General features: G+C 33.6%; 10 protein-coding genes across 10 annotated transcripts in view; 5 read left to right on the forward strand and 5 right to left on the reverse strand.

Moving 5' to 3' along the window:
* BX664DRAFT_382587 (Spt20 family-domain-containing protein) overlaps nucleotides 1–3,809 on the reverse strand; it is a 4,664-nt gene extending 855 nt beyond the window's left edge. Inside the window, exons 1-13 of the mRNA XM_051549060.1 lie at nucleotides 3,566–3,809; nucleotides 3,425–3,449; nucleotides 3,283–3,362; nucleotides 3,160–3,192; nucleotides 2,960–3,044; nucleotides 2,705–2,901; nucleotides 2,456–2,638; nucleotides 2,348–2,379; nucleotides 2,155–2,249; nucleotides 1,999–2,088; nucleotides 1,808–1,913; nucleotides 297–1,722; nucleotides 1–122 (exon numbers count right to left, since the gene is read on the reverse strand). The exon at nucleotides 1–122 is cut by the window's left edge and continues 855 nt beyond it. Of these exons, the coding sequence (XP_051405734.1) occupies nucleotides 1–122; nucleotides 297–1,722; nucleotides 1,808–1,913; nucleotides 1,999–2,088; nucleotides 2,155–2,249; nucleotides 2,348–2,379; nucleotides 2,456–2,638; nucleotides 2,705–2,901; nucleotides 2,960–3,044; nucleotides 3,160–3,192; nucleotides 3,283–3,362; nucleotides 3,425–3,449; nucleotides 3,566–3,742 (2,651 nt within the window). The 5' untranslated portion in view covers nucleotides 3,743–3,809. The remainder of the gene's footprint in view (nucleotides 123–296; nucleotides 1,723–1,807; nucleotides 1,914–1,998; nucleotides 2,089–2,154; nucleotides 2,250–2,347; nucleotides 2,380–2,455; nucleotides 2,639–2,704; nucleotides 2,902–2,959; nucleotides 3,045–3,159; nucleotides 3,193–3,282; nucleotides 3,363–3,424; nucleotides 3,450–3,565) is intronic.
* A 791-nt stretch (nucleotides 3,810–4,600) lies between these two features.
* BX664DRAFT_254865 (uncharacterized protein) lies at nucleotides 4,601–5,276 on the reverse strand (the record flags this gene model as incomplete). The annotated part of the gene is made up of 3 exons (XM_051540390.1): nucleotides 4,601–4,813; nucleotides 4,893–5,060; nucleotides 5,145–5,276. 3 exons carry the CDS (start codon nucleotides 5,274–5,276, stop codon nucleotides 4,601–4,603), a joined length of 513 nt encoding a protein of 170 aa, XP_051405735.1.
* A 1,400-nt stretch (nucleotides 5,277–6,676) lies between these two features.
* On the forward strand, nucleotides 6,677–7,293 carry BX664DRAFT_323028 (cytidine deaminase-like protein). Its single transcript, XM_051543601.1, has one exon. The coding sequence runs from the start codon at nucleotides 6,782–6,784 to the stop codon at nucleotides 7,253–7,255; it is 474 nt and encodes a 157-aa protein (XP_051405736.1). The 5' UTR covers nucleotides 6,677–6,781; the 3' UTR covers nucleotides 7,256–7,293.
* Nucleotides 7,294–7,759: 466 nt separating this feature from the next.
* BX664DRAFT_290737 (26S proteasome non-ATPase regulatory subunit 14) lies at nucleotides 7,760–9,298 on the forward strand. The gene is made up of 6 exons (XM_051541906.1): nucleotides 7,760–7,861; nucleotides 7,941–8,018; nucleotides 8,128–8,140; nucleotides 8,236–8,413; nucleotides 8,492–8,573; nucleotides 8,670–9,298. Exons 1-6 carry the CDS (start codon nucleotides 7,811–7,813, stop codon nucleotides 9,204–9,206), a joined length of 939 nt encoding a protein of 312 aa, XP_051405737.1. The 5' UTR covers nucleotides 7,760–7,810; the 3' UTR covers nucleotides 9,207–9,298.
* Nucleotides 9,299–9,957: 659 nt separating this feature from the next.
* On the reverse strand, nucleotides 9,958–13,072 carry BX664DRAFT_355502 (VTC domain-containing protein). Its single transcript, XM_051547820.1, has 4 exons — nucleotides 12,073–13,072; nucleotides 10,422–11,972; nucleotides 10,291–10,332; nucleotides 9,958–10,196 (listed from the first exon to the last, which is right to left on the reverse strand). The coding sequence occupies exons 1-4, from the start codon at nucleotides 12,855–12,857 to the stop codon at nucleotides 10,121–10,123; spliced, it is 2,454 nt and encodes an 817-aa protein (XP_051405738.1). The 5' UTR covers nucleotides 12,858–13,072; the 3' UTR covers nucleotides 9,958–10,120.
* A 1,479-nt stretch (nucleotides 13,073–14,551) lies between these two features.
* Nucleotides 14,552–16,282, reverse strand: BX664DRAFT_346177 (ATP-dependent RNA helicase eIF4A; the record flags this gene model as incomplete). Its single annotated transcript, XM_051547513.1, has 5 exons — nucleotides 14,552–14,732; nucleotides 14,810–15,694; nucleotides 15,808–15,887; nucleotides 16,029–16,065; nucleotides 16,278–16,282. The coding sequence occupies 5 exons, from the start codon at nucleotides 16,280–16,282 to the stop codon at nucleotides 14,552–14,554; spliced, it is 1,188 nt and encodes a 395-aa protein (XP_051405739.1).
* A 2,153-nt stretch (nucleotides 16,283–18,435) lies between these two features.
* BX664DRAFT_377660 (D-isomer specific 2-hydroxyacid dehydrogenase) lies at nucleotides 18,436–20,381 on the forward strand. Its single transcript, XM_051548785.1, has 8 exons — nucleotides 18,436–18,827; nucleotides 18,902–18,964; nucleotides 19,074–19,243; nucleotides 19,330–19,356; nucleotides 19,414–19,559; nucleotides 19,642–19,798; nucleotides 19,867–19,915; nucleotides 20,023–20,381. The coding sequence occupies exons 1-8, from the start codon at nucleotides 18,698–18,700 to the stop codon at nucleotides 20,238–20,240; spliced, it is 960 nt and encodes a 319-aa protein (XP_051405740.1). The 5' UTR covers nucleotides 18,436–18,697; the 3' UTR covers nucleotides 20,241–20,381.
* Nucleotides 20,382–20,768: 387 nt separating this feature from the next.
* On the reverse strand, nucleotides 20,769–22,117 carry BX664DRAFT_323044 (Got1/Sft2-like family-domain-containing protein). The gene is made up of 8 exons (XM_051543602.1): nucleotides 22,000–22,117; nucleotides 21,862–21,919; nucleotides 21,754–21,784; nucleotides 21,606–21,685; nucleotides 21,417–21,469; nucleotides 21,287–21,351; nucleotides 21,155–21,219; nucleotides 20,769–21,031 (listed from the first exon to the last, which is right to left on the reverse strand). Exons 1-8 carry the CDS (start codon nucleotides 22,052–22,054, stop codon nucleotides 20,962–20,964), a joined length of 477 nt encoding a protein of 158 aa, XP_051405741.1. The 5' UTR covers nucleotides 22,055–22,117; the 3' UTR covers nucleotides 20,769–20,961.
* A 2,598-nt stretch (nucleotides 22,118–24,715) lies between these two features.
* BX664DRAFT_254190 (uncharacterized protein) lies at nucleotides 24,716–26,107 on the forward strand (the record flags this gene model as incomplete). The annotated part of the gene is made up of 4 exons (XM_051540357.1): nucleotides 24,716–24,845; nucleotides 24,908–25,310; nucleotides 25,384–25,613; nucleotides 25,776–26,107. 4 exons carry the CDS (start codon nucleotides 24,716–24,718, stop codon nucleotides 26,105–26,107), a joined length of 1,095 nt encoding a protein of 364 aa, XP_051405742.1.
* A 248-nt stretch (nucleotides 26,108–26,355) lies between these two features.
* On the forward strand, nucleotides 26,356–27,667 carry BX664DRAFT_323051 (uncharacterized protein). Its single transcript, XM_051543603.1, has 5 exons — nucleotides 26,356–26,509; nucleotides 26,607–26,796; nucleotides 26,895–26,982; nucleotides 27,123–27,284; nucleotides 27,370–27,667. The coding sequence occupies exons 1-5, from the start codon at nucleotides 26,432–26,434 to the stop codon at nucleotides 27,455–27,457; spliced, it is 606 nt and encodes a 201-aa protein (XP_051405743.1). The 5' UTR covers nucleotides 26,356–26,431; the 3' UTR covers nucleotides 27,458–27,667.
* Nucleotides 27,668–27,931: the final 264 nt, after the last annotated feature.

Here is a 27,931-nt window from a genome sequence, read left to right on the forward strand (position 1 = left end):
GGTTGTTGGATTGTTTGATTTTGTGATTGCTGCCCTTGTTGTTGATTTTGTTGTCCTTGAACCTGTTGTTGAACTTGCTGTTGTGCCACTTGTTGTTGTTGTTGTTGCTGCTGCTGTTGCTGCTGTTGTTTCTGCTGTTGTTGTTTCTGTTGTTGCTGCTGTTGCTGTTGCTGTTGTTGTTGTTGTTGTTGTTGTTGTTGTTGTTGTTGTTGTTGTTGTTGCTGTTGCTGTTGCTGTTGTTGTTGTTGTTGCTGTTGTTGTTGTTGTTGCTGTTGTTGTTGTTGTAATTGGGCGACTTGCTGCTGTTGCTGCTGCTGCTGTTGTTGCTGTTGTTGTTGTTGTTGTTGTGCCACTTGTTGTTGTTGTTGTGCCACTTGTTGTTGTTGTTGTTGCTGTTGTTGTTGTTGTTGTTGCTGAGTCTGTGTCTGTGTCTGTTGTTGTACTTGTGCTTGCTGTTGAGCCTGAGCTTTTTGAAGAGCATGTTGCTGTTGTAATGCTTGATGTTGTTGTATGATGGATTGATGTGCTAATTGCAGCTGTTGAATATGCGCTGATAATTGTTCTTGTGTAAACATACCCTGTTTGGCTTGATTGATGAGATGTTGTCGTCGCATAATAATGGCCGTCATTTGCTGTTGATGATGTGGACTAAGCTGCGCAAAGATTTGTGTTGTCGCATTAGCCTGAGCTGTAACTGGTGTGGTGTTGACTTGTTGTGTTTGATTGGGTATCCATGGTTGTTGTTGTGTTGGAGATGATTGGGCAGTTGCATTTATTACATTCATAGGTTGAGACTGTGTCGTTGTTCTGGTATTTACTGGTGATTGTTGTTGTTGAACAGATTGCGTTGTTTGAGCTTGACTATTCAACATTGCTTGCTGTTGTCGCTGTTGGAATTGAAGGGCTGCTTGTTGCTGCTGTTGCTGTTGAATGCGTTGTTGTATAAGAGCACTTGTAACTGGATTACTAAGTTGGTTGACTAGTTCTTGTGCTGTTGCCAAAGGAATCACACCTGAAGCTACTAATTGTTGAATACGTTGTTGCAATATCATCGGCGAAGGCATTTGTTGAAGTCCTCCTAATCCTAAAGCACTTATAATAGCCGCTTGTTGAATACTTGACAAACCTTGACCTTGATTCACTCCAATATTCAAAGGTGCAGTTGTTGATGCCGTTGCTGTTGATTGTCCGGAAACTGGACTTGCGTTGCTTTGAACTGCTTGTGGTATCGTTACTTGCGGTTGCGTAGGTTGATGTGAAGTTGCCGAAGATTGCTTCATCATATTGGTTGCTGCCACAGCAGATGGTAAAGACGTAGCTGCTTGATTGATTGCTGATGTTGCTGCGGTAACTTGTGTTGTTGGTGATTCCGTTGTTGCGTTTGTACGTTGTATTGCTTGTTGTTGTGCTTGAGCTTGCTGTTGAGCTTGTTGTTGAGCTTGAGCCATAAGAGCCCTTTGTTGTGGCGTAAGCATCTTTCCTTGTTGTGCTCCACGAGCTTGTTGTTGAGCTTGTAACTGTTGTTGGACGGTAGCATTTTGCAAAAGAGCCATTTGTTGTTGTTGAGCCGCTGCAGCCGCCGCCATTCGTGCAGCAACTGATGGAGAGTGAGGAACTGGATTCGCGAGGTTGTTATCACAGATTAATGTATTGAAATAACCATACGCCGTCTTTAATTGAACTACATATGTTTCCATAAGGTATTCAGGTCCAATCTTGAATCTATGAAACGAATAGAGATATATTAAACTATCATCCTATCACTAACTCTATCTCTGTCTTTTTTTTTTTTTTTTTTTTTACTTACTCCAAATTACCACCGTTAAGACTTGTATCACATACTGTTCCCCATCGAAAAACACCATCATAGATTCCGTTTGCCACATATAAATTGACAACAGTATATACTTTTCCTATTCAATATAAAAATAGTCGGTTAATATGTACATATATCCCACAGTGTACACACTGTCTCTCTCTTCTTTCTTTTCAACTTACTGTTGCTTCCTTCTGATCGTTCAAATCGAATTGTGCGTACGCATTTCCTTCCATCTGGTAATAGAGGAGGTTCAGACATCGTCTTCCGATCTAAAAAAAAAAAAAAAAAAAAAAAATAGTGAGAAAACAAGATATCAATCAATATATATCACTTACTTTTCATTTTCTTCGTTTCAATAGATGGAATAGCTTCATGATCTGCTTTTTGTTTCTTTGACCGCCATTCTTGTAAAAATGAGATATTGCCAAAACTAAATTATAATTTCAGAGTGTTCAAAAGTAATAAGGAAAAAAAAAAAAAAGAATGAGAAAAAGGAATAATTGATCACAGGAATAAATGATAACTTACCTAGGTTCAAAAGGAAATGATCGTTTTGAGCGCTAGATATCAAAAAAAAAACTAGTCTTAGTACAACTAACAGTTTCTTGATTGCGTTTTTTCTTTTTTTTCTCTTACAGCATCCAAAATAGTCATTAGTTTATTATCTTCTTTCTTCTGAGCCAATTTTTGTTCTCGTTCAAGGGAATTCCACTTTTGTTTCTTCTTGACATGGCGTTTTCCACTAGAATATTCGATTGCATTGCTGATACGAGATACATTGAAGGAGGGATCAAGACAAAGAGGTTCTTCCGTAACCAACTATAAAGATAATAATAAAAAAAATGAGGACAAAATATATAGGAAGATATTTTATGATCATCTTACCAAAATCTGGGCTTCGACTTCCAATGCTAATTCTTCAGTCCATGGACCACCCCATTCTTCATTCAAAAGTTGTATATCAGACCATATACTTTCTGCTGTCGGTCGCATAACCACGCGTTTGATATGTGTCTTGTTATCGCTATTGTCATTGTCTTTAGTTGCCTGACGATGATCGTGGATTTCTACAATCAAACATCCTATTTTTGATATACAAATAAGAATCAATATCGTCCACGTACCATTTCTTTCTCCTACCTTCATAATACCGGCAAGATGCTTCATTAAATACGTCCATCAAATCAGACGGTAATTGTTTTTCCTTGACACAAGATAAAAAATCCTACGATCATTAAAAAAAAAAAAAAAAAAAAAAAAGAAGAAGAAACAGTAAGGTAATGAGTATTAGTATCTGATTCATAGACTTGCGATCTTGAATTATGAAAAAGTATACAAACCTTGAATTGACTCTTGTAAGAGAAAAAACCATCCTAAAGTAGAAGTAAACAAAACTAGTTAATAAATGAATAGATCTACTATATTGATGCGTCTTTTCTTTGTTTATGTTTATATTCTCTTACCTCGTGTTCAAACTTGAAGTAGGTAGAGTACAGGTGTAAAATAAGTGATGGTGGTTCATGTGTATGTCGTTCAATCAAACCTATTCAATATAAAAATATAAATCAATATTCAATACCTATGAATAATATGTATGAAACTTACATTGGTCATCAAACTTCAACGATAACTATAGTTAAAACAATTAAAACGGAAGAAAAGAATAAAAGTAAAAGAAAATAACAAAGAAGAAGAGCATATATTAAAATGAAAATACTTGTATACAATGTAATATTATTGCATTACCTTGGCTTCTTGTTGCTTGGGAGAGGTCGATATAGAAGATACGGGTTGAGTACGTCGAATATCCTTTTTTCGAGAATAATCCGTCAATGTTGATGCTTGTTTTGCGTGGAAATCAGCCATTTGAACAACATTGTTTTGTTCACTTTGCAACTTTGCCATGATTTTGGCAGCTGCCATTATTTAAAAAAAAAAAATAAAAGGAAGAAGTAAATGCAAGAAAAAAAAAATAGAGACTGAAAAGGAGAAAGAAAGAAAAGGAAATACAGTGTAGACCAAAGAAAACAAAATTCACTTTCTTCACCTATTCAATGACTAATTCAAACACCGATTCATTTTGGTTCTACTGATATAAAGCAATCATCATAATATGATGATGGATGATATGTAAAAATGAATGAAATGTGATAATAAAAGAACCTTTTTCAATCTCACTTCAAGTCATTCTAGGAATCAGATCGCTCTGATACAAAAGTATAAGTTGATCTGAGATCAAGCATTTTCAAACTTCATATAATCTAGTTCAAAAGATCTCCCAAACGATCCTCAGTTTAAATAATTATTAAGAGTCTTCATCGTAAGAAATTTCAATCATTATCAATTATATTAATCTATCATCCATCCTTTCTCCTATTACCCTCCCTTCAATGCTAAGCAAATCACATAAATGTCAACATCATTCTTTTGATACCTAATAATAAAATAAAGAAAAGGAAGCACTAGTTCATTGAATACAAGGAAAAAAAAACGATCATCTCTAATATGTAACAAAATAACTGGTAATTTAATCAAACAAGTATCGGCATATTAAGACCTTCGTATGGATTTAAAAAAAAAAAAAAAAAGAACATGTCATTATTTTCTTCCACTAAACATCGTTTATTAAGCTGATTATAATTCAAAAAAAAAAAAAAAATGAAGGGACAAAATGAAGAAAATGGATATCAGGTAGATAAATAAACACAAACATGCGCACACAGGGAGCAAGACAAACCAAGAATAAGAGATAGAGAGAGAGAGAGAGAGAGGATAACTTAACTAATCATATTTTGACTTCCAAATCCAAGAGTTACCCATAAGACCATGTCCTTGCTTATCCGCTTTTCGATAATACTTTGCTGCCAAATGTAAATCCTTCTTAACTCCATTACCATGATGATAACAATGTCCTAAATCATTTTGTGCATCTGGATCCCCTAAATCAGCCGCAATTTTGAAAAAGTGTACAGCTGTTTCCTTGTTCTTTTTGCACTACAATATATATATATAAAGGAGACAGTTCGTAAACATTTTCAAACCAAGATGATGATTTTTGTTTTTTTTTTATTACCCCCCAACCATGTCGAAAAGAAACACCCATTTCATAAATAGCCATAATTAGTTCCCCTTTGCTAGCTGAGGTATTGACGGTACTTGATAAACTATTTAAATCCAATACTGCGTGTTCAGCTGCCTTTTGAAGATATTGAAATGCCAGATGTTCACTCTTTTTGCAACCCTAAATGAAATGAAAATATATATATAAAAAAAAAAAAAAAGATATGAGATATAAAGAAATACATCAAAAAAAAAAAAAAATTACCCATCCATGCCGTAAGGATACACCATAAAGAAACATGCCCATAGGAGAATCCCTGCTAGCTGCTTGACGAAAGTAATCTGTTGCTTTTTCCAATTGGCCAGCTTCATGATATTGAATACCCGATTGAAGCATGGCTTCAACAGGATTTTGAGGTGGTGTAAATTGAGATTGTTGTTTGTGTTGTTGATGTTGGTTGGAGGAATACTCGTTATGAGAATGAGATGTCATTTGATGTGGTTGTTGTGATTGCTGTGGTGGCGGCTGTGATTGTATTTTCTGACCAGGAGAATGAGGTGAAGGAGGTATAACATGATTTGAAGGATGAGTGGGTGGAAGAGAAGACGCCGGCGTCAAAGGACCTGTAGAATGTTGACCAGAATAAGATGATTGTAATTTTTCAATGATAGCAGTGGAAGGAGCAGCAATAGGAGCCGCTTGTCGCATTCGTACAGAGTCCTGGCGAACAAACTTGACTGGTGCAGGAGTGTCAATGGATCGAGTTTCCGAGTCTATTTCCATATCATCTTGGTCATTGAAGAAATCTCCAATAGGAGAAGTTGGCATTTGTGTCGAAGGTACATATAAATTGGATGGTTGTACACAAGAGGTTCTCATGGTTGATACATTGGCTTCTATCATTGATCATATAAAGAAGACGAAGAATCTAAATATCCGGACGAGAATAAAGTTGTATATTATTTATTAACCTTCTTACCAATATAAGTTTCTCTAGACATGCCTTCCATTATCTAAAAAAAAAAGGAAAAAGAAGTGAATAAACCTAACAGAAGCTTTATATAGTAGCTCCTTACTTTTTAATGTTGTTGATGACTTTATGAGTAGTGATGATATATATATATATAGAGAGAGAGAGAAAAAAAAAAAAGACTGAGTGAGTGAGTGAAAAGGTGAGAGGACAAGAAGAAAAAGAAGAAGAACAGAAAATGTATACGATAAATAAAGTATATACGAGACACTGAAAGAAGAACCAGCTAAATCAATGCCTCCCTTTGTATATATGGAAAAGAAAAGAAAGAGAAGGGGGGGAAAAGAGAGGAGCAGGCTCTTTTTTTTTCCCAATTTAGTTTTCAGAGTTTTTTGTCGGGTCACAAAAAAAAATAATTTCGTGATGTTATAAATAAACTATTGGTTTTTCCCAAAATGGATGTTGCATTACCACTTTTTCAGATATGGCTCCAGAGTATGTCAAAACACATTGATTGATGATTGATGATGATAATACAGTATTAGTTAAAATAAATATAAAAAAAAATAGATATGTTGACTAAATATATATATATATTTTCTATTATTATTCAAAAATCTCTTATATACTCAATGGAACTATTACCATTCCTTTTCTTTTTCTTCTTGTATTCAATTTGGATTATGCGTTCAATTATTTCTTTTTTTTTTGTCATCTCTTTTCTATCCTTACTACACTTTATTTTCTATTTTTGCGATATCTTTAATTTTTTGAATTCCGTCACTTACTATTGAATAAAAGTGTAAACAGCGGCTCTCTCCCCTTTTTTTTTTTTATTCTTTTTTGTGTTCTCAAATATATATATATAGAACTCTTATTTTTATCTCTTACTTTCTCCTCTTCTTGGTAGTTAGATCTCAGCACCGTTGTTATGATGGATGAATACGGCACTCAGTATACTCAAGATAATAATGATATCAAATATATGTCTTTAGCCATTGAACAAGCGAAAAAGTCAATACCAGCAGAAAAGGCTTATTGTGTAGGGGCTTGTCTTGTCAGCAAAGATGGTGAACTCTTGACTACTGGTTTTTCAAGGGAACTTCCTGGCAACACACATGCTGAACAGTGTGCTCTTTTGAAATTACAAGATCCAAATCTGGCCTCAGGTGGTACCATGTATACTACTATGGAACCCTGTTCTACTCGACTATCTGGTAACATACCTTGTGTACAGAATATTATCAACGCTAATATTACTCGTGTTGTCATGGGTGTGCGGGAACCTCCAAACTTGGTCCAGTGTGAAGGTGTCCAATTATTAGAACAACATGGCATTCAAGTCTTTATTGTCCCTGGTGTCCAAGAGGAATGTCTCGCACCAAACAAACATATTCTTCATTAGTATATATATATCTTATTGTTTAGTTTGTTTATAGTCCTTCTTTCTTTCTTTTTCTTTTTTTTTAATTCTCCTATATATATGAAATAAAAAACTGTAATTATGATGATGATTCTTACAACTATTTTTCCCTATAAAAAAGTATATATGATTTATCAAGATTTGTATTCTGATTATTGTAGACAGATAGATGATCAATCCAGTAATGTTATTTATATTCGCCTGCATAGATTAAATGTATTTATCCATCATCATTCATTAAAACCATGAATTCATTTTCTGTTTCCTGGCTTGTCATTAACAGGGAATCATCAAGATTCAGGGTCCATTGTTATGCAATGTAAAGTTTCTCTTCTCTTGTCATATCATTTCTTTGTCCGCTGTCATTACTTTTTTGCGGACAAAATCATGTACGCGTCACCACATTACTTTCTAGTATTTGAGCTCCACCAATTTTTTTTTTTTTCGTCCTTCATACTACTTCTCTTTCTTTTCTTTTTTTTTTTTCTTTAAATACATATATACATATATATATATATATATATATTCGATATTACCATGGATAGACTTCAACGATTATTCGGAAACTCTTCGGCAGGTCTCGGTCAGGTACTGATATGGCGAAATAAAAAAAAACATTATATGATTCAAGTTAATGTATATATATATATATTATTCTTTTGAATAGACAATGCAACCCGGTATGGATACACCTACAGTTGATAATGCAGAAATGGTTTATATTTCTTCACTAGCTCTTTTGAAGGTATATTAATCGATTTGAAAATTATGATCAAAAAAAAAACCATAAGATAGCATACTAATTAACATTATTGTATTACCTCCTTTTTTTTGGATTTGGAATAACCTTTTAGATGTTGAAACACGGTAAATAATCTAATCTAATTATTATCAATATATATATATATATATATATAGTACTAACTCTATTTTGTACCTTTCGATTTGAAAAAAAAAAATAGGACGCGCTGGTGTACCTATGGAAGTGATGGGTTTGATGCTTGGTGAATTCGTGGATGATTATACTGTTCGAGTGATTGATGTTTTTGCTATGCCTCAAAGTGGTACTGGTGTATCTGTTGAAGCTGTTGATCCTGTATTCCAAACAAAAATGTTAGACATGTTAAAACAGACTGGAAGGTAAGAACTATTTATAAACGATTATATACAAAATTGGAAAGAAAATCTAATTCATTTTATTTGGTATATTATATATAGACCTGAAATGGTTGTCGGTTGGTATCATTCTCATCCTGGGTTTGGTTGCTGGTTATCTAGTGTTGACATCAATACTCAACAAGTAAGGAACTCACAAAAAAAAAAAAAAGAGAGAGAGAGAGAAAGGTGAAGGATATTCATACAATATTTTTTATTTTTTTATTTTATTTTTAATTAGAGTTTCGAACAATTGAATCCTAGAGCAGTAGCAGTGGTAGTGGATCCTATTCAATCTGTTAAAGGCAAGGTAGTGATTGATGCTTTCCGATTAATCAATCCTCAATCTGTGATGCTTGGACAAGAACCTCGACAAACCACATCCAATATTGGCCATCTCAACAAACCATCCATCCAAGCATTGATTCATGGTCTTAATCGACACTATTATTCCATCGCTATCAACTATCGAAAAAATGAACTAGAAGAAAAAATGCTACTCAACTTGCACAAGAAGAATTGGACTCACGGTTTAACATTAGACAACTTTATCGAACATACTGAAGTGAATGAAGCCTCCGTTAAACACATGCTATCACTGGCTGAACAATATAACAAATCTGTACAAGAAGAACTCACCATGACTCCTGATCAGTTGAAAACACGACATGTCGGCAAACAAGATCCCAAACGTCATTTGGAAGAAAAAGTAGATGCTGTCATGGGAAACAATATTGTAATGGCTCTGGGAACTATGATTGATAGTGTTAGTTTTTAGTTAATTTAGTCAAAATAGTAGTTATCACCTCTCTTTTTTTTTTTTGTTTTGCTTGAATCAAATATATATATATATGCGTTTAACATACTTTATTTTTATTTGTCTCTATTTATATGATGGATGATAAAGGACTGTGTTATTGGGAGATTGTATGACCATACTATGGTTAAGGACGGATGATGATTCATGCTGATAATCAAGATACCAATCTACTTTTTTTTTCTTGTCTATCACCTTAATGTATTTCCATTGAGCCTTTTTCCTTCCTCGTTCGCTCTATTTACTGATTTTTTCCATATGAAGCGCGTTTATTTTTTTGTTTTTCTGCATTATGGTTAGAGACTTGTTTGCATTGGGGTTTGAATATATTTGCAGTGATCAGTATTGTATGTATTCTTTATGATGATTTTATTATTGTTGTCATTTAGGTGTTTCTTTATGTCTTTTTTTTTTTTTTTTTTTGTAAAAATAACTTTTGTTTAAATAAAATATTTCATTGTCTAAATTATTTTATATCTTTTTTTATTAAATTTATTGATACAATGAAGAGAAGTAAAAATAGGAAGGATATAAAGGTTATTATATCGTAGGAGAAGAAACTAATCTAAGAGCAGCCAAAAAGTAATACGAGAAAAAGAGGAATGTAATAGTGTAAATGATCCTACGAGTATGTGAAATGGGCTAAAAAAAAAAAAAAGGGGGGATAGAATGAAAAAAGGTACTCTAATGTACAAAAATAATGTGGAAGATGAAAAAAAAAAAAAAAAATAGGAGAAGGAGAGATATTGGAGGAGAAGACAGAAGGGACCAAAGCGCACATACATCAATAACTAGATTACTTGAATCGTAGGTAAAAATTGACCTAAAAAAAAACAGTGGTTAAAAAAAAAATGTTTCGTGTTGACAAGTGGACCCTATATTGGGGTCCTACATTCACATGGACTTACAATCAATGCAATCACCAAAAGGAAGCATAAAATAGCAGGTCCCCTATAAAAAGAAAGAAGAAGAAGAAAAAATGGTGTTTAGAACAAGAAGCAGTATATACTTTTCTGGTAACATGAAAATCCACAAATTGACTTACACAAGATCATCATAGCGTCCATCCACTCTATTATTGATCATCCTAAACAAAAAAAAAAAAAAAAAAAAAAGAATCAATGAAAAAAAAAAAAAAAAATACAATGACACAAAAACAAAAGATACTATCATTACCAAGCACGTTTTTCGAATCGATACAAAGCATATATCGCAACGAGCGCAGAAAGACCTAAAAAGACTCCACCAATGGTACGAGAAGTATTATCACCGAAATTCAAAAGATTAAGAGCCACAGTCAATAGGAGAGCACAAAATTGTAACCACGAGATAAATGTACGTTCATTGGCAAAGAAAGTCTTTGGTTCCGCCCTAACTTTGACCTTTTGACGTCTCCCTTGACCAGATATATCTTCATCCACAGGAATGCCAATTAAAGAATGAGACTTGGGAATTGATATTCGTCCACCATCGTGATCATATTTTTGCTGAGAACGTCTAGGAGGTTTCTCTTGATTGGTAGATGGACGGCCAAAATGAATGGAATCACTGTTTCTGATACGCTGTAAAACCTTGTCAGTGAATTGTTTTGTCGCTGCTGATACTTTGCCCGTATCCAAAAAGGAAGGTCGTTCAGGATAATTACCATTTTGTAAAAGTGATATCGATTGTCGATGTGAGTAGTCTTGCTGAGAAGAAGGCGAAACGGATGGAGATACGTTGACGATAGTGTAATCCTTTTTGGGTGGTGAAAAATCGACACCAGGGTCATCTGATGAGAATCTATATGGTAGAGGTTTGGAATTGCTTGTACGTGCTGTCGATTCACTAGATGATTGTTGAGTACCTAGTGTGTTTTTACTAGACGGTCTACTGCTGTCACTGTTAATATTGCTATTGTTACTTGTTCCTTTAGCCGTATTTGAATAATCAGACTTGTCGTCATTGACCACGGCCTCTTGATTAGCCCTTTCCTTTTCTTCAATCATTGCTCGACGATATCGACCATCGATGAGAGGCTTGAAACTACGGGATCTTGTAAGACCAGTGTTTTCTGCACGAGGCTTTCGAATATCCACATTCAATTCTGCTAACCACCAAGGTAACAAAGGAAGTCGGTTACGATAAAAATGACAAGCACCATGGAGATATTTTGAGAAACGGGGAACTTCATGTACCAAATGAGATTCAACAAGAGAAGTCAACCATTGAGGAGGCTGTTGACCAAGATGAGTTTGTAGTTTGGTTTCCAAAACAGCATAAGGGAACCGTAAGATATCTGTTTCTTTTACTTGTTGGAAAGGAAAGTCAATGCCAATATCGTTTCGTCGCCAATTGTAATCCGGAACTCGTCGTTGTTGTCCATCCAAATGATCTTCACGAATAAAAGTCAAGTCAGTATCCAAAGATATACGAAGTCGTTGGTTATCTGGTAGTTGAAAAGCAGTTCGATTGTAAAAGACGCGTATCACTGGTCCCAAACGTTTGTCACGAAGAGACTTTTGAACACCACTGGCAATAAAATGTATATTGTCTATCACAGAAGGATCCATATCTTGTTTCCGTAAATTATTCACTATATCGTCAGCTGTACGTCTTCCTACTGTAAAAGCATTGACCTGAGATTCTTCCAAACGAAACCGATCTTTAACAGAGGCACCATCCAACCAAGAAGCATGATGTGTTTTTCGTTCTATGAAGATATCTTTGTTGTCGGTGTTTCCATACCTTGAAAGAAAAAAAAATAAAATAAAAAAAAAGAAGTGAGAATGGGAAAGAAAGAGAAAAAAAAAAAAAAAAAAAAAAGCGGGACTTTTTAAAAAATTACCATCTATATCGAATAGCTTCTGCACCTTCATCTCGTTGTAATCGAGCAGTATATAAATCAAAATTATTATTATCAAAATAAATACTTGATATAGCTGAATCGGCAGGTTCATATTTCTTTTCTTTGTTAAAGATAAGTACAGGTAAGTGAAGCATAATAATAGCCTTGACCTCAGTGATATTATCAGGATGAATCCAATATTTGGCAGTAGCTCGCTCAAAGGCATTCTGATCGGCACCAGCGGTATTATCTCCAGGAGATTGATGACCATGATTACGGCATATATCATGAAGAGCTGATATATAGATGATGGCAACATCAAAACGTTGTTTATCCAAAGGTTTATCACGGAGTTTGGAAACATAAGTCTGCTTCAGGTTCAAGTGAGTCCATTTATCATGCTTTTTCAATATTTTTTGGATGGCGGTAAAGTTAACTCTGGTGAATCGAGAAAGATCATTCACATCAAAAAGAATTTCAGTCAAAGCTTCATCCATGATGGTATAATTTGTATCAGATGCCATGTTTGGATTCTTCTGCAGAGTTTGTATAGTACGTTCACAATACAGGATGCGTGCATCAATCTCCGTTAACTTTGCATTGATGAAATCATATACCTTGGTCAATTCATTTTCCAATAACGTATCAAAAGCCTTTTCATCCTGGTCTGTCCATCCATGATCTAATTGACGGGATTTCAACTCCTTTTTTAAAACATCATATGATACATAGGACAAACGCCAAGGTGTAAATATATTTTGCTGCAATTCCAAACCGTATTTCATATGTTATTATCTTTACGATGATTTGATCCTTTTATACTACAGGTAAATAAAAAAAAAATGCTGATGATGATTGATATTGATCGTGATGATGGTGTTAATGATTGATGATTGATTAGTAATAGGTAAATTTTAAAACAAATCAATAAAAAAAAAAAGGAAAAAAAAAAAGAGGAAAGAATAAGAGAGGGAAAAGAAAGAGGCACGGATAGGTTAAGAAAACTGGGGATTAAGGAAAAAAAATAGGGGGAGAATGGACAAAGGGAGCCTTTTTGGACATTTCAGTCGAAAAAGCAGGGGGGAAAAGAAGGCTTTATTTTTATAAATGGAACCAACTATAATTCAATTTCGTACAAAAATAATAAATACGTAAGTAAATAAATAAATAAAACATAACCATCATGTTTTTTCTATTATTGTCCTTTCTTTGAACACTCATATCCTCATAGCAACATCCCATAGCAATTACTTTATTGGCAAGCGGTATTTTAAATGATTTCCAAAAAAAGAACGAGTAAAAAAAAAATCCCAGGGGAGATGAGGAATATGAGTGAAATAGGCGGATTGACTCTATTTTGTTATATGTTTGTCTCTACTATACGCAAACTAACTGACTTATTAACTACACTTACAATCTTCTCCTCTTTTTCTCCTTCAAAGTCTGATTCACTGTATCTCTTTGATCTTCTCCACCAATCAATATTAAGGATGTCGTTACGACATACTCTTTTTTTTTTTTTTTTTTTTTTGCCACAATAACGATCATCAAATAAATAAAAGTCTCTTTTATAAACTATAAGTAGAACTTGGCATCTATGAATGGATATATTCATGCAACCAATCAGAATGAGTGGAACGACCTCACGATTCAAAGGGATTGTCTTCTAACATATTGTTGTCGTATGCAAACGACAGTCTCTTGCACTCCTGCATAATTTGTTCACCTTTATGATAAAACTGGTATGATTTTCCTTTTTTTGATTACATATGATCATCATCATCCTCATCATCGTAAAAGGTAAGGGTGCTAAAAAAAGAAAAGAAAAAAAAAAACAGATACATATACACACGAGCTCACACGATAAATTAAAAAGGAGTCCTTTGGCTTGAACACGGAGAAATCATCTCCCCTCTTCTTCTCCACTATCATCATCCTCAATTTCAAGTATCTTTTTTATTCATAATCTGGTAAATATTGAATTCTTATATATATATATATATATTTTAATCATCCATTCTTCCCCTGTATCTTTCCCATTTCCATGAACATTTTCCATCTTCCATCTATAAATATCATCAGCTTATCACATCATCGTCATTACCATCATCAACATAAAAATAATCATCATCGTAGATTCAACCTAAAGTTCATCTCCAATCATTATGAAAGCCAACCTACGATTCATCACAAACACCATCATAGACAGTCATCATTTTCATAGAAAAAAGAAGACAACATTTGATAAAGTAGACAACGTTTGATAAAGATAGAGATAAAGATTTTTGGACCAAAAAAAGGGAGATAAATTTTATTTCATTTTGGAGTTTTTTTTTTCTTGTTTTGCAGGATTCTATTTTACTTTACATTGCCTAAACCACCAATGGATTGTTTAGATCCTATAAAGAAATAAAGAAGTGAGTATAGACGCAATTCATCATCATTCTTTTTTCTATTTGAGCTTTCTTTTTTATTTCACTTACAAATCGGCAACGTTCAAAGGCATTTCTTCGATTTGAGTGTTGTAGAATTGTTCAATATCACGCATCATACGGACATCTTCATTGGACACAAAGTTGATAGCAACACCCTTACGACCGAAACGACCACCACGACCAATTCTGTGGATATAATTTTCACGGTTGGAAGGAAGATCGTAGCTAAGTGAGTAATAAAAAAAAAAAAACATTGGTTAAAAAAAAAAAGTTCAACAAGATCATCATCCGCTTGTACTTACTTGATAACCAAAGACACTTGTTGCACATCAATACCACGAGCCAATAAATCAGTAGTGATCAAAACACGAGAAGAACCGGAGCGGAATTCCTTCATAATAACATCACGTTGAGCTTGATCCATATCACCATGCATAGCGGAAACAGTGAATTCACGTTCATGGAGCTTGTCAGTAAGCCAGTCAACCTTTCTACGGGTGTTACAGAAGATAACAGCTTGGGTGATAGTAACAGTTTCATACAAATCGGAGAGAGTATCCAATTTCCATTCTTCCTTGTCGACGGCAATGTAGAATTGTTTGATACCTTCCAAGGTCAATTCATCACGCTTGACCAAGATACGGATGGGATCACGCATGAACTTGGTAGTGACTTCCAATACATCAGCGGGCATAGTGGCAGATAAAAGGACAACTTGAGTACTACCAGGTAAAAGTTGGAAAACATCATAAATTTGTTCACGGAAACCACGAGCCAACATTTCATCAGCTTCATCCAAAACGAACATCTTCATAGCATCAGTCTTGAAAGCACGACGGTTATGAATCATATCGAAAACACGACCAGGAGTACCAACAACAATATGAACACCAGATTGAAGCTTGGCAATATCTTCACGGACATTAGTACCACCAATACAAGCATGACATTCAATACCCATAAAGTCACCAAGAGCCAAGACAACCTTTTGGATTTGGAGGGCCAATTCACGGGTAGGGGCAAGAATAAGAGCTTGAGTTTGCTTCAAGGATACATCAATTGATTGAAGGATGGAGATCGAGAAAGTGGCAGTCTTACCAGTACCAGATTGAGCTTGAGCAATCACATCATGACCCTTGACAACTGGCATAATAGCACGTTGTTGAATAGTAGAAGGACGTTCAAAACTATAATATATAATAAGTATTTAGTTCAATTGATATCTTGATAAATACAGGAACAAATATTTCAATCCTACTTTTTTTTTCTTTCTCTACTTTCTCTTTCTCTTTTTTCTTACCCATAAGCGTAAACACCACGGAGAAGTTCAGTCTTCAAGTTCATGTTGTCAAAGTTATCGACAACTTCATCCCAGTTGGACTAAAGAAAAAATAAAAATAACAGCCAGTCAGTATCAAAGATGATGCATCCTTTATCTTTTCATTACAAGTTTCCCCCTTTTTTTTTATTTATTATCATCCAGCTTTTATTTTTTTTTCTTTTTGGAAACTATTAACTTACTTCGATTTCAGTTTCAGTGATTTCGTTTAAAGGTTCGCTATCAATATTAAAAAGTAAATAAAAAGTTTAGTTCAGATCAAGAAAGTCTCTCTTTTTTTTTTTTTGTTTCTCTATAAAGTCAACCAAGAGTTAGCTTTGAAGAGAGACAGAAAAAAAAAAAGAAGTTCAATTGAATTGAATGATAGAATATTATAAAGTATATATATAAAACCATTCTGTAATAATAATAAAAAAAAAAAGGTCCATTACCTCATTTTGGCTATAAGGAAAAGGAAAGAAGAAAAAAAAAAGGAAAACTTTTTTTTTTTTTTTACTTGACTTCCAAACAAGAATAACAAAAAATTTTGAGTGGCTGTATAATCGTATTATAAAATCTTTTTTTTTGGCTGTCACAACAAATCAGGTAGAAATGAATCCAATGAGCTTTCACATTCCGCTTTTCATGCGGATATGATTCAAGCAAGTGATGACCATCTTATAATAATTTAGCAGCAATCATTATTTATGTTCATAACAAAAACTATACAGTATCTGGAAACTGAGTCTCATCCGTCTCACCCTCAGTTTTGGTGTTGTACAGGGCCAAAATGCAAAAATACTGATGCCAAATACTTCCGTATTTTGACCTCTCGTTCTCATCTGAGTCTCAAGCAATGGGTCACCACTCCTTCTGTATTGATTAATATCATTTGGATAGGCAATGTTTCTTTTTCCATTTTCATATGTCCATCTTGATGATTTGAAAAATAAAAATAAAAAGTAAATTTTTCCTTCTCTTTCTCTTTGTTTCTTTACCTTCTTTCGATCTCTTTTTTTTTTATTTTTTATTCTATATACATATACACGTGATCATGGATGATCAATAAATCCAACAAGACAATGATGTTCACACATTGATAAAGTATGAAAATGAAGCCACATTGACAAGAAATCGGGCACAACGTCACGATCAACACAATTATAAACTATTTACCAAAACAAAAGGAATGGCAGGTATAAAATCTTTTTTTTTTTGATTTACAGTACGATGGACGACCGATGATGGATGATGGATGATGATCGATGATGGATGATGATGGATGATGATGGATGATGATGGATGATGAATAGAATGGATGATGAATAGAATGGATGATGAATAGAATGGATGATGAATAGAATGGATGATGAATAGAATGGATGATGAATAGAATAGATGATGAATAGAATAGATGATGAATAGAATGGATGATGAATAGAATGGATGATGAATAGAATGGATGATGATGGATGGTGGATGGTATGAGATGATAGATGATAGATGATGGATGGGAGATGACGGATGATGGATGATAGATGATGATTTTTTTTTTGTAATCTTATCTTCTTTTTTTTTTTTTTTTTTTGTACTTTTATGATTCTGTACTATTGAAGAAAATATATCCTGACTATTATCTTTGATCAGGATGTGTTTTTTCCATTTTATATTAGCAATTCGAAGACCAAGTGCTAAAAGCACAAGAGAACGATGAACAAGCTTTCACTTCAAGTCAAAAATCCAGTTAGCTTTACCTGAGTTATCTTCACGATTGACCAGTGGGTTTGACATAGCGAGAAATTCGACGAGTAAGTACCATTTATACTATACTGTAACATCACATGCGCCTCTTTATATTTCTGTAATTCACTCGCAACCTATCATCATTGTACCAAATTTGGACTGAAGACGCGTGATGACATTCTCTTTCAGCTGTATTAATAGCAATATGCACCTCGTCTCCCAATTTATAAGGTAAACCAAGAGTGAAAAGTCAATTCAGTCATCCCTCAATCAATTAATAATGATTATCATCATCAAAAAAAAAGAGCCATGGAAGTGTAAGTGTATTGTTGTGTATCATAAAAAGTAATATAATTTTTATTTCAAAAAAAAAATCCACATACTAACTAACTAAAACTATTACTACATGTATCTATTATAGTACCAACCAGAAGCCTTCGTCCACCACCCAGATCCTAACAACAAGCTGCCCTTCCTAACCAAAAGAAGTTTGCCATTCAGTCAGTTTTTCATTCATATTAACAATAAAATAAATCCAGTCCAAGTAATTCACATCCTATTATAAAAATATTTTCTGTCATTTACCTGTACTAAATCCTACATCCAAAATGAAAGAGTTTCCCCATGTATTTTGTAAATCCCTTTTTCAAAACGCTCCAAATCTAATAAAATCTACCTTGACAAGATCGCACAAACAAAGAGGACACCCAATGTGGAAAAAAAAGTGGATGGAGAAAAGAAAAAGAAGAAAAAAATTAAAATTGCACGAAGGGGTAGTTATTTTTTTTTTTTTTGAAGCCCGTCCACTAACGACAATTTGGCATGATTTTTTTTTTTTTTGCTTTTTTATCCCAATCCCCAATCTTGCCAAAATCCATGCTTACTCAAGTGTATATCTTTTTTAATTTCAAGGTCGAATGGAATTCTCCCAAGAATTACATGAGACCGTCGATACCAATCTGATCATTTTTCTTTCACTCCCAAATTCATTTTCCCTTCACTCCCAAATTTGATATTCCTTCGCTCCCAAATTTTATTTTTTGTCTCTATCTTTTTACCCTTTTGTCTGAATTTAAAGTGAATAAACTGTATTCTTTTTATTCTTTCTCTTTCTTTCTGTGTAAGCAATATGAAAGTACTTGTGACTCGTGAATTACCAAAACATACCCAAAACCGACTGGAAAAACAAGACCTGGAACTCATACAATGGAAAAAGGATTGTACTATTCCTCGAGACACGCTTTTAAATTGGGTGAAAGGTAAATTCTCTCCTTTGTTTTGACTCAACTGCTCCTATCCTCAAACACACTCTTTACTCTCTTTATTATTTTAGGTGTGGATGCTATTATTTGTCTTCTTACAGATAAGATTGATAAGGAATTACTAGACCATGCAGGTAGTAAAAAAAAAAAAAAAAAAAAAAAAAAGAGAACATCTTTCTCTCATTTTCTTTCTATATGTATTAACAAACGTCATCTTTTTATATTTCTTCTAATCCACTTTAGGTCCTCAACTTAAAGTGGTGGCAACTGTTTCGATTGGATATGACCATTGTGACATTACTGAACTCAGGGCAAGAAATATTCAAATTGGTTATACTCCCGACTGTTTGACGGATGCTACCGCTGATTTGACTTTATTACTCGTACTTGCTGCTTCCCGATGCTTTAAAGAGGTAATAATATATAAAAACACATTGATTATACTTTATTGAAATCATCATTGATCAAGATATCATTATATACCTTCGCATATATCTAGGGAATCCGTGCTGCAGAAAATGGAGAGGTAAGGATTACAATTATATGATTTTACTAGAGTCAAGACTGATTTTATATATTATAGTGGAGAGAATGGCGACCAAACTGGCTCTTGGGTTCTCAATTCTCTGGTAAAACATTGGGTGTTATTGGATTGGGTCGTATTGGGCAAGCTGTGGCAAAACGCTTGAAAGCTTTTGGTATCACTCGAATCTTGTATCATGGTCGTAGGTAAAAAGAATTAAAAATTTTTCTTAAAAAAAAAAAAAGATTACTGATTATCTTGTCATTCTTCATATTTTATTTACCATAGTCAAAAACCTCAAGCTGAAAGTGAACTAGGTGCAGAATTCAGTTCATTCGACAATCTTTTGAAGGAATCTGATTATATTACTGTATGTTGTGCATTGACCCCTGAAACTCAAAATCTGTTTGACTATGTTGCCTTTTCCAAAATGAAATCAACTGCGGTAAAAGAAAAATAAAATAAAATAAAAGGTAGTGTAAATATATGATAAAGCTTTTACCTTTATCTCAGGTCTTTGTTAACACAGCTCGTGGTGGAATAGTTAAACAAGATGACTTGGGTAAGTGTGAAATAACCGGATGAAAAGTTGACATTGTTGAAAGTCTGATCATTCTCTTTTTTTTTTTCTATACACGTAATTCGTCACCGATACTAATGTCTCTCAAGTGCGCGCTTTGGATGAAAAACTAATTGCTGCCGTTGGATTAGATGTTACCACACCAGAACCCTTACCTACCGATCACAAACTTTATCAATTCAACAATTGTATCATCTTGCCTCATGTAGCAAGTGCAACGGAGGAAACTAGAGAAAAAATGGCATCAATGGCTTTGGATAATGTTTTAGCTGCAGTTCAAGGGCAACGTATACCATATGGTGTTTAGATAGATTTTGTATATTAGTGTAGTTACAGCTCTTCCGTATATCAACAATATTACTTTATTTTCTAGCGTAGCATATATATATATACTCTTTATGATTCAGACAATTAATAAAAAAAAATCCAGTTTATTTTGTATAGACAAGTTCATAGGTAGAAACTTCTAAGCATAACTAACGATATTATATAGATGGTCTTTAATGATTATATGAACGTCGGTAGACCTTATTTTTTCTCTATGCTATCCTGCAAATCATTATCCATCATATAACCATACTATGATTATACGTTGGTATTTTCATTTGTCCAAGGTAGTAGTAATAGTAGCAGTAGTAGTAGTAGTAGTAGTAGTAGTAGTAGTAGTAGTAGTAGTAGTAGTAGTAGTAGTAGTAGTAGTAGTAGTAACAAAAATAAATAGAGATGCAATCGCGCGTTTCTTATTTGAAATAATCTAGTTTGACATGGGTGACTTTGAAATAGCTAGTCCATAGCCAGGAAATAATAGTTTTTTTTGATCGATGTTACGATAAGATGATATCAGAAAAAAAGTTTTATTTATATATATAAAGTAATCAACATGAACAATATATTATTTTGAAGGATGGGGATAACAAGAGAAAGAAAAAGAGAGAGTATAAAATAATGAGAAAACTAAAAATAAAACAATAATACAAAAAGGATAAAGATCAAAAAAAAGGCACTATACTATGGTAGCTTTCAAATGCTTAGATAGATGTAACACAACTGCCAAAGAATCGTCGAATGATTTCACGGCCATAAGGAATATAGCTTGCGCTAGAAAAAAAAAAAAAAAAAAAGAAAGAAAAAAGAAAGATCAGCTCTAGTAATAATAATAATATAATAAAAACGGTATTCCCCTAAATGCAATCACAAATGTCAAAGATATGATTCACTTACGAGTACCACACCAAGGCAGCGAACTGAACAATGACTAGAATCAGGGACAAGATAAAGTTGTGTAACTATGAGATAAAAAATATTCAATCAATACAAAATAATATATATTCCCTTTTTATCATCTTTCTTTACCAAAATAGAGAGGACCAAAGTGACTACAAGTAATGACAAGTATACAGTAGTTGCCCAGAATCGTACTACAAGAGAATACAAAGAGTTAAAAAAAAAAATAAGAAAACTTGATGTAATTTTCATGACTTACCAGGTGCAAACATTGTTTTCACTTGCTTCATAATACCAATAATAAAAGTCAAACTACACAAAATAACCCAATCATCAATAAAGAACAAAGTGGTCAGTTATTTTCAAAAAAAAAAAAAAAAAAAAAAAAAAAAAAGGAAAAAAGGAAAGGAAAAAAGAAAGAAAAAAAAACTCCCGAATACGAGGTTACCTGAAAATAGAAACAAGGTTTCCAATACTGTAAAGAATCGCAAAGCCAGCCACATTACCACCTATAAGAATAAGAGACGACTAAATAAATGAAAACAAGAATTCTTTTAGTAAAGAAACATTCTTGTCATGTAAAGAGAGATATTTACCACAAGCGAAAGAATAAAACCAATGACGAAACTAAATATATACGTATATATGAGTTATATTATCATCTAGTGTATAATATATAAACATCTTGTATCGTATTTCTTTACCAGGCACCAAAAGCATAAAGACGTTGCATTCTATCAAGACCACAGAACTGCCAAGTTCCTAAAGAACAACCAAAAGAGAAAATTGAGTATTAAAAAAAAAAAGACAATAGGTTCGCCCAACTAATATAAATATATTACCGTCGTCCATGGTTCCTTGGTCACTAAACGTCTCTGAAAAGAACCCAAAAGCCATTATTGTATGAGCAAAAAGAAAAGAAAGAAAGAAGAGAAAGAAAGGGTCAAAATACAAAAAAAAAAAAAAAAAAAAAAAGCCGGCGCGCGCTGAAATTTTGGAGGTAACTGTGTTACGACATTGTTCAAGCCCAGATGTGGCATATCTTTTACATCTTTCTCTTCAAAAAGAAAAGAAAAGAAAAAAAAAGAGATAATCTATCATCAATCATCAATCAATGACATACTCTACCGACATCTCTAGAGCGATATCTGAAAAAGTGGTAATGCGACATCCATTTTGGGAAAGACCGATATTTGAAATCTCCCTTGGTGTTTCCAGTTCAAAGTGGATAATCAACCTGAAAACAGCAACATATGAAAATATGTTATCACCTCTTATGTCCATACGTAAGTTAAAATAAATATAATAAAAAAATGGATATGAAATATATATATTTTCTTTTCTGTTATTCAAAATACTCATTGGAACTACTGCTACTCCTTTTCTTTTTCTTTTTCTTCTTGTATTCAATTTGGATTATGCGTCAACTCTATTTTTTATATTTTATTTCCTATTTTTTGCGACATCTTATTCTTTGAATTCTGTCATTTATTATTGAATAAAGTATGTACCTTTCTCTTTCCGTTATATATTTTCTCAGTAGTATTGACGTTGGCAACACTATGTTGAATAATGATGATGATCAAATATTTACATATGATATAAATTAATCCTATAGTCTACCCATCTGGTTGATCTATCTTTGTTGTTCATCCTATCATTGTATATTATCCAATCGTCCTGATCGTCTGTCCATCTAGTTGATCCTTTTGTATCCTTCTTCCATGGATCATATCGTAAACACACTCAACGTGTCCTGACATATATCCCATTTTAAATTGTCCCATCATCCCATCATCACATATCATCCCATCATCACATATCATCCCTTCAGCCCTTCATCCCATCATCCCATCATCCCTTCATCCCTTCATCCCATCATAAAATAGCATACTGTTCAATTGTTTACTTTGTTCTTTATTCACATATTTAACAAACTGATTGTAAAAGGATTCTTGTGTATCGAGAGTATTTCCTTTAGGAATGTTTCCATCATTGAGAGCCCTTTTCTTCCCAATAATCTTAATGAAAGGAGTTAATAAAAGAACCAAATGAGAAAAAGACGAACCAAGATAGTTGTATTATCTGTCGTACAAAAGAGTGATGACAATATCGATGCTGCATATATAAAATAATGAAGAAACAAAAAGAGCAGGATCAATTTATTTTTTTTACAAAACACTTACTTTTTTTTTCTTTACCATTTTGAATACCATCCAACGATAACTGAGCCACCATTATATACAACGTATAGGATAATATAATTCTTGGTTATTCAAATATTCCATCCACACTAGTTTGATCAACAGCATGTTTTCTAGACAACCGGTTCAACTTTTCATGATTTATATTCTTGACATGTTGGTGCCTAATAAGAAGGGATGAATAAAAAGAGCATATAATGGTTCCAAAATTCATTTCCAGCTACAATATATTATGGTATCCAAAGAAAATATTGAGCATAATGTTCATCAAAATAGTATAATTAAAAGCAAATCTTACCTCATCAATTCGATCGTGATTCAGTTATAACAATGACATGATAAATTGCCAATCCATAAGTGTTTCCACTTTGTCAACAATCCTTTGTAGATTTGTCAAAGTCACCAGAGTTGTCCTTGTTATAAATTCAGTTATAGAACCATTGGAGAAGATATTCCTTGTGAATTTGGTCTTGCAATCGATTTTGTAGGTGACTTGCTAATTTACACTTCTTTGCTATTGTAGTTATTGGTGTCAATGTTAATGATGGTATGCTTGGTAATGATGCTGAAGTTTGCGATGACGAAAAACTGGCCACGTCCTAGAAGTGATTTGGCTGCTGACGATACTGTTGAGAAAAAAAGAAAGAGAAAAGACATTTTGACACAAGACCCTCAGGCAACGCTTGCGGGGATTGAAAGATAGGACCCACATTCGACTCTATTCTCTCTCTCTCTCTCAAATTGTTTCGCTCTTCCTTTCTCTCTTTTTTTTTTTTTTTTTTGGCTGTTAGCAATGGAATCAACTACTGACTTGACTAGTCGACCGTCTTCTTTTACCGATGATGAAAAGAAACAACCTCCATCCAACGACCTTACTTCTCGAAAACAAACTCCAATACCAACTCCACCTTTTTTAAATAAGTTTGCTACTCTTGCCACCGACAAATATACCCAAAGTTTACGTCGTGATCTTCTCTTATCCAACTTTGACCGCAACTTGACTGTAGAACAAGCTCATTTTGATGCTACTCTTCAGCTTGGTGTTCCTCAAGAAAACTTTTCCACTGTTGGTCAATCAACTCAACCTACCACTTCTCCTTCTAATACAACTATTAGCGATAACAATAATAACGGTCATTTAGACAACCACTATATCAACAGCACCAACGGTAATAATACCAACAACAACAACAACAGCAACAACACAAACAATACCAACAATAGTAATAATACCAACATCACTAGCGATAAAAATCATGGTTTATATCCACTCCATTCTAGTAATACTTCAACAACTGCTCACTCACCACCACTAGGACCAATGTTGACACCTCCAGCTGAATCGAACCACATCATGCGACGTACTTCAAATACCAAGCTTGACTCGAAACGAAAACAACCCAAACGAACGCCTATTCATAGTGCTGCTACTCCTTCTGAATATTTTCACCGAAATCTCGTCGATGCTGTCTCCAATGTCGAAGGTAAAAAAGAAAAAAAAAAAGAATCATTTTTTTTAAGATACTTATTTATATTTATTATGTAGATTCTGATGAAAATGAATATTATGTTTATCCTTATAGTGGAAGTGAACACAATGGGAATACGTCTGATCACTATTATCGTCCTTCTGCGCCTAGGTCACTTCGATCCAAAAAATCCAATACTGGACCTCAATTACTAAGGTCTTCTCTATCTTCTCATGAACTCAAACAATCAACAACACAACCACATCGACCAAAATTAAGAAGTTATGTAATGGATCCTCATTCAGCCAAGAAGGAATATGGAGCCACAAAACATGATGGACAATGGCGATCTTCACGACGGAATCAATCAAAACGATATCTTCCCACTTATCAACAAGCTACTGATGGATATGCAAGTGATGATGAAGAAGATTCACTTATCTGGCATGAAGGTCGACGAAAACAAAAACGTCAAGGATGGTAAATAAAATAATATCAAAGTTATTGGGATATATCAAATTTCATTCATTCCTATTTTTTTTTTTTTTGATAGTGCTCATATTTTATGGACTATATGTGGATCTATTCTTCTTTTTATTTTGATATGTTTTTTAGTCATTATTTATGGTGGAGCCAAGCCTTTACAAGATGTGACTATTAGCATGGGCCGTGTGCTAGCTTCTGACAAGGAATTGATCTTTGATTTGCATGTGACAGCATACAACCCAAATGGATGGACAGTAAATGTTGCTGAAGCTGATATTAGTGTATTTGCATTCTCTCGTATTGTACCTTTATCTGCGCCTGATTGGATTCTAGAAGAAAATGTGACAGATATAGCCAACTTGTCATATACAAACTCTGGTAAATATAGATATAATACGTTTATATATATATAGATTATAGATTAATGAACTCTTTATTTTATTTGATTTTATTTGATAGGTGCAGATCCAGCAGAATACCTGGGAAGCTTTTATCATTTTGATGAACCGCTGGCGTTTTCGTCCTCTATATTATCTTCTCAACCAACACAAGCTGTTAGTCAAATTCGTATCAAATCACCTGGAGGTGATCAAGGTGGAAATGAACGATGGTCTCGTATTATTCGATATTCATATGGCTTATTGGCAAGAGGTGTCCTATCTTATCATTCTTTGGGTCTACCTGGTGTACACTCACAAACAGTTGCTATCTGCAATGTTGCCAAAGTTGATCCTATTACTGGTATTGTCTCGGGAGACCCTGATCAAGGTTATTGTTCCATCACCACCTAACCAACAAAATTACTTTATTTATTCTTATTATTCTTATTATTATTATTATAGTATACATATTTTTTTTTCTGGCAAAAACCAAACCAAATATATCTCTTCTTTTTTTTAAAAAAAAAAATGAAACCCTTAACAAACTGACCTAGGCTCTTTTCTTTGTGTGTATATCAATCTTTGTTTTTTAAAATGCCGCATGATGATGATGGAGGGGGGGAAGGTTTCCCACGGGCTCTTTTCCCTTTTGATTTTTCGGTTCTTTTTTTTTCTTTCTTTTTCTTTTTCCTTTTTTTTTTCACTGACTTCTTATTCTTCAATTTACAAATAACAATGAACACTCTTGCTGTATATGGTGGTGCTGGTGCTTTAGGACGTTCTTTGGTATCTTACTTTAAAAACAAAGGCTTCGTAAGTATCTACTATATTCGGAAGAAGGATCCGATATTTGACTCACTAGATCTTTGCCTCTTCTTTATTTTTTTTTTTAAAAAAAAAAAAAAAAAAGCGCGTTGTTAGTATCGATCTTGTTGAAAATAAGGAAGCTGATGCAAATACTATTACTGATGTCAATCATTCTTTGGAAGAACAAGGCAACTTTGTGAAAAAATCCTTGGATGGCGTCTTAAATGGTACTCAACTTGCTGCTATTTTCTGTGTTGCTGGAGGTTGGGCTGGTGGAAATGCTGCTGGTGAAGGTATATAGATAAAGTTAAAGAAGGGGGAAACATGACAGTAAGAGTGATAAAAACATGTGAACGTTCATTATCATATTCACTTATCTATCTATCTATAGGATTCTTGAAATCTGCAGAATTGATGATCAAACAAAGTGTCAATTCATCCTTGGTTGCTGCTCATGTTGCTGCTCATCATTTAAAAGCGTAAGAAATATGACCAAAAAAAGAATGGACAAATATACTTATACTATTCCTTTTTTTATTATTATTATTATTATTATTATTATTATTATTATTATTATTATTATTATTATTATTATTATTATTATTTTATTTGTTTTTAGTGGTGGATTATTGACTTTGACTGGTGCATTGGCTGCAGTGGATGCTACACCTGGGATGATTGGTTATGGTGTTGCCAAAGCGGCTGTTCATCATCTTACGAAAGATTTAGCCCAAAAGAATGGGGGATTGCCTCTAGATGCGAAAGTGATTGCTATTTGCCCGTAAGAAATCTATCTTTTTAATGAATACGAATACTTTTTGATATGCCGTTTCTTAATTATTGTTTTTATTTTTTTTTTTTTGTAGTGTCACTATTGATACCCCCATGAACCGTAAACATATGCCCACTGCTGATTTCACTTCTTGGACCTCTCCTGATGATATTGCAAAGTAAGTTATTATATATAAAAGAAAGAAAAAAAAGACTATATTTGTTATACTGATAACATATTATTAGGCAATTGGATGGATATTTGTCTGGATCGATCAAGGTCAATAGTGGAAAATTGATCAGTGTAGTTACCAAGGGAAATCAAACTACTTTTAGTGAATTGTAGAATCGTCATTTTTAATAAAACCTTTATGAGTGGTTTTTTTTTTTTTTTTTCATGTCTTTTTGATCGTGTTACTTGAAATGTCTAAATCGGGAAAAACTTGACTCAATTCAAAGTGAAAATCTGTAACCCTATACTTTTTTTGTTTCCATGAAAAAAGATTGGCTCTGTGTTTGAAATGATAGGGGAGAACCAAAATTTTTATTTTTTTTTTTTTCTGGCACTCTTGTTAATATATCCATTCTCTCTCCCCTTATTGCCTTTTTATCCATTTTACTTCTATTGGATTCTTCTCTCTTTTCTTTTCTTTTCTT

The sequence above is a fragment of the Halteromyces radiatus genome (assembly GCF_025201355.1).
Source record: "Halteromyces radiatus strain CBS 162.75 chromosome Unknown BX664scaffold_1, whole genome shotgun sequence".
In the NCBI taxonomy this organism is placed as follows: Eukaryota; Fungi; Mucoromycota; class Mucoromycetes; order Mucorales; family Cunninghamellaceae; genus Halteromyces; species Halteromyces radiatus.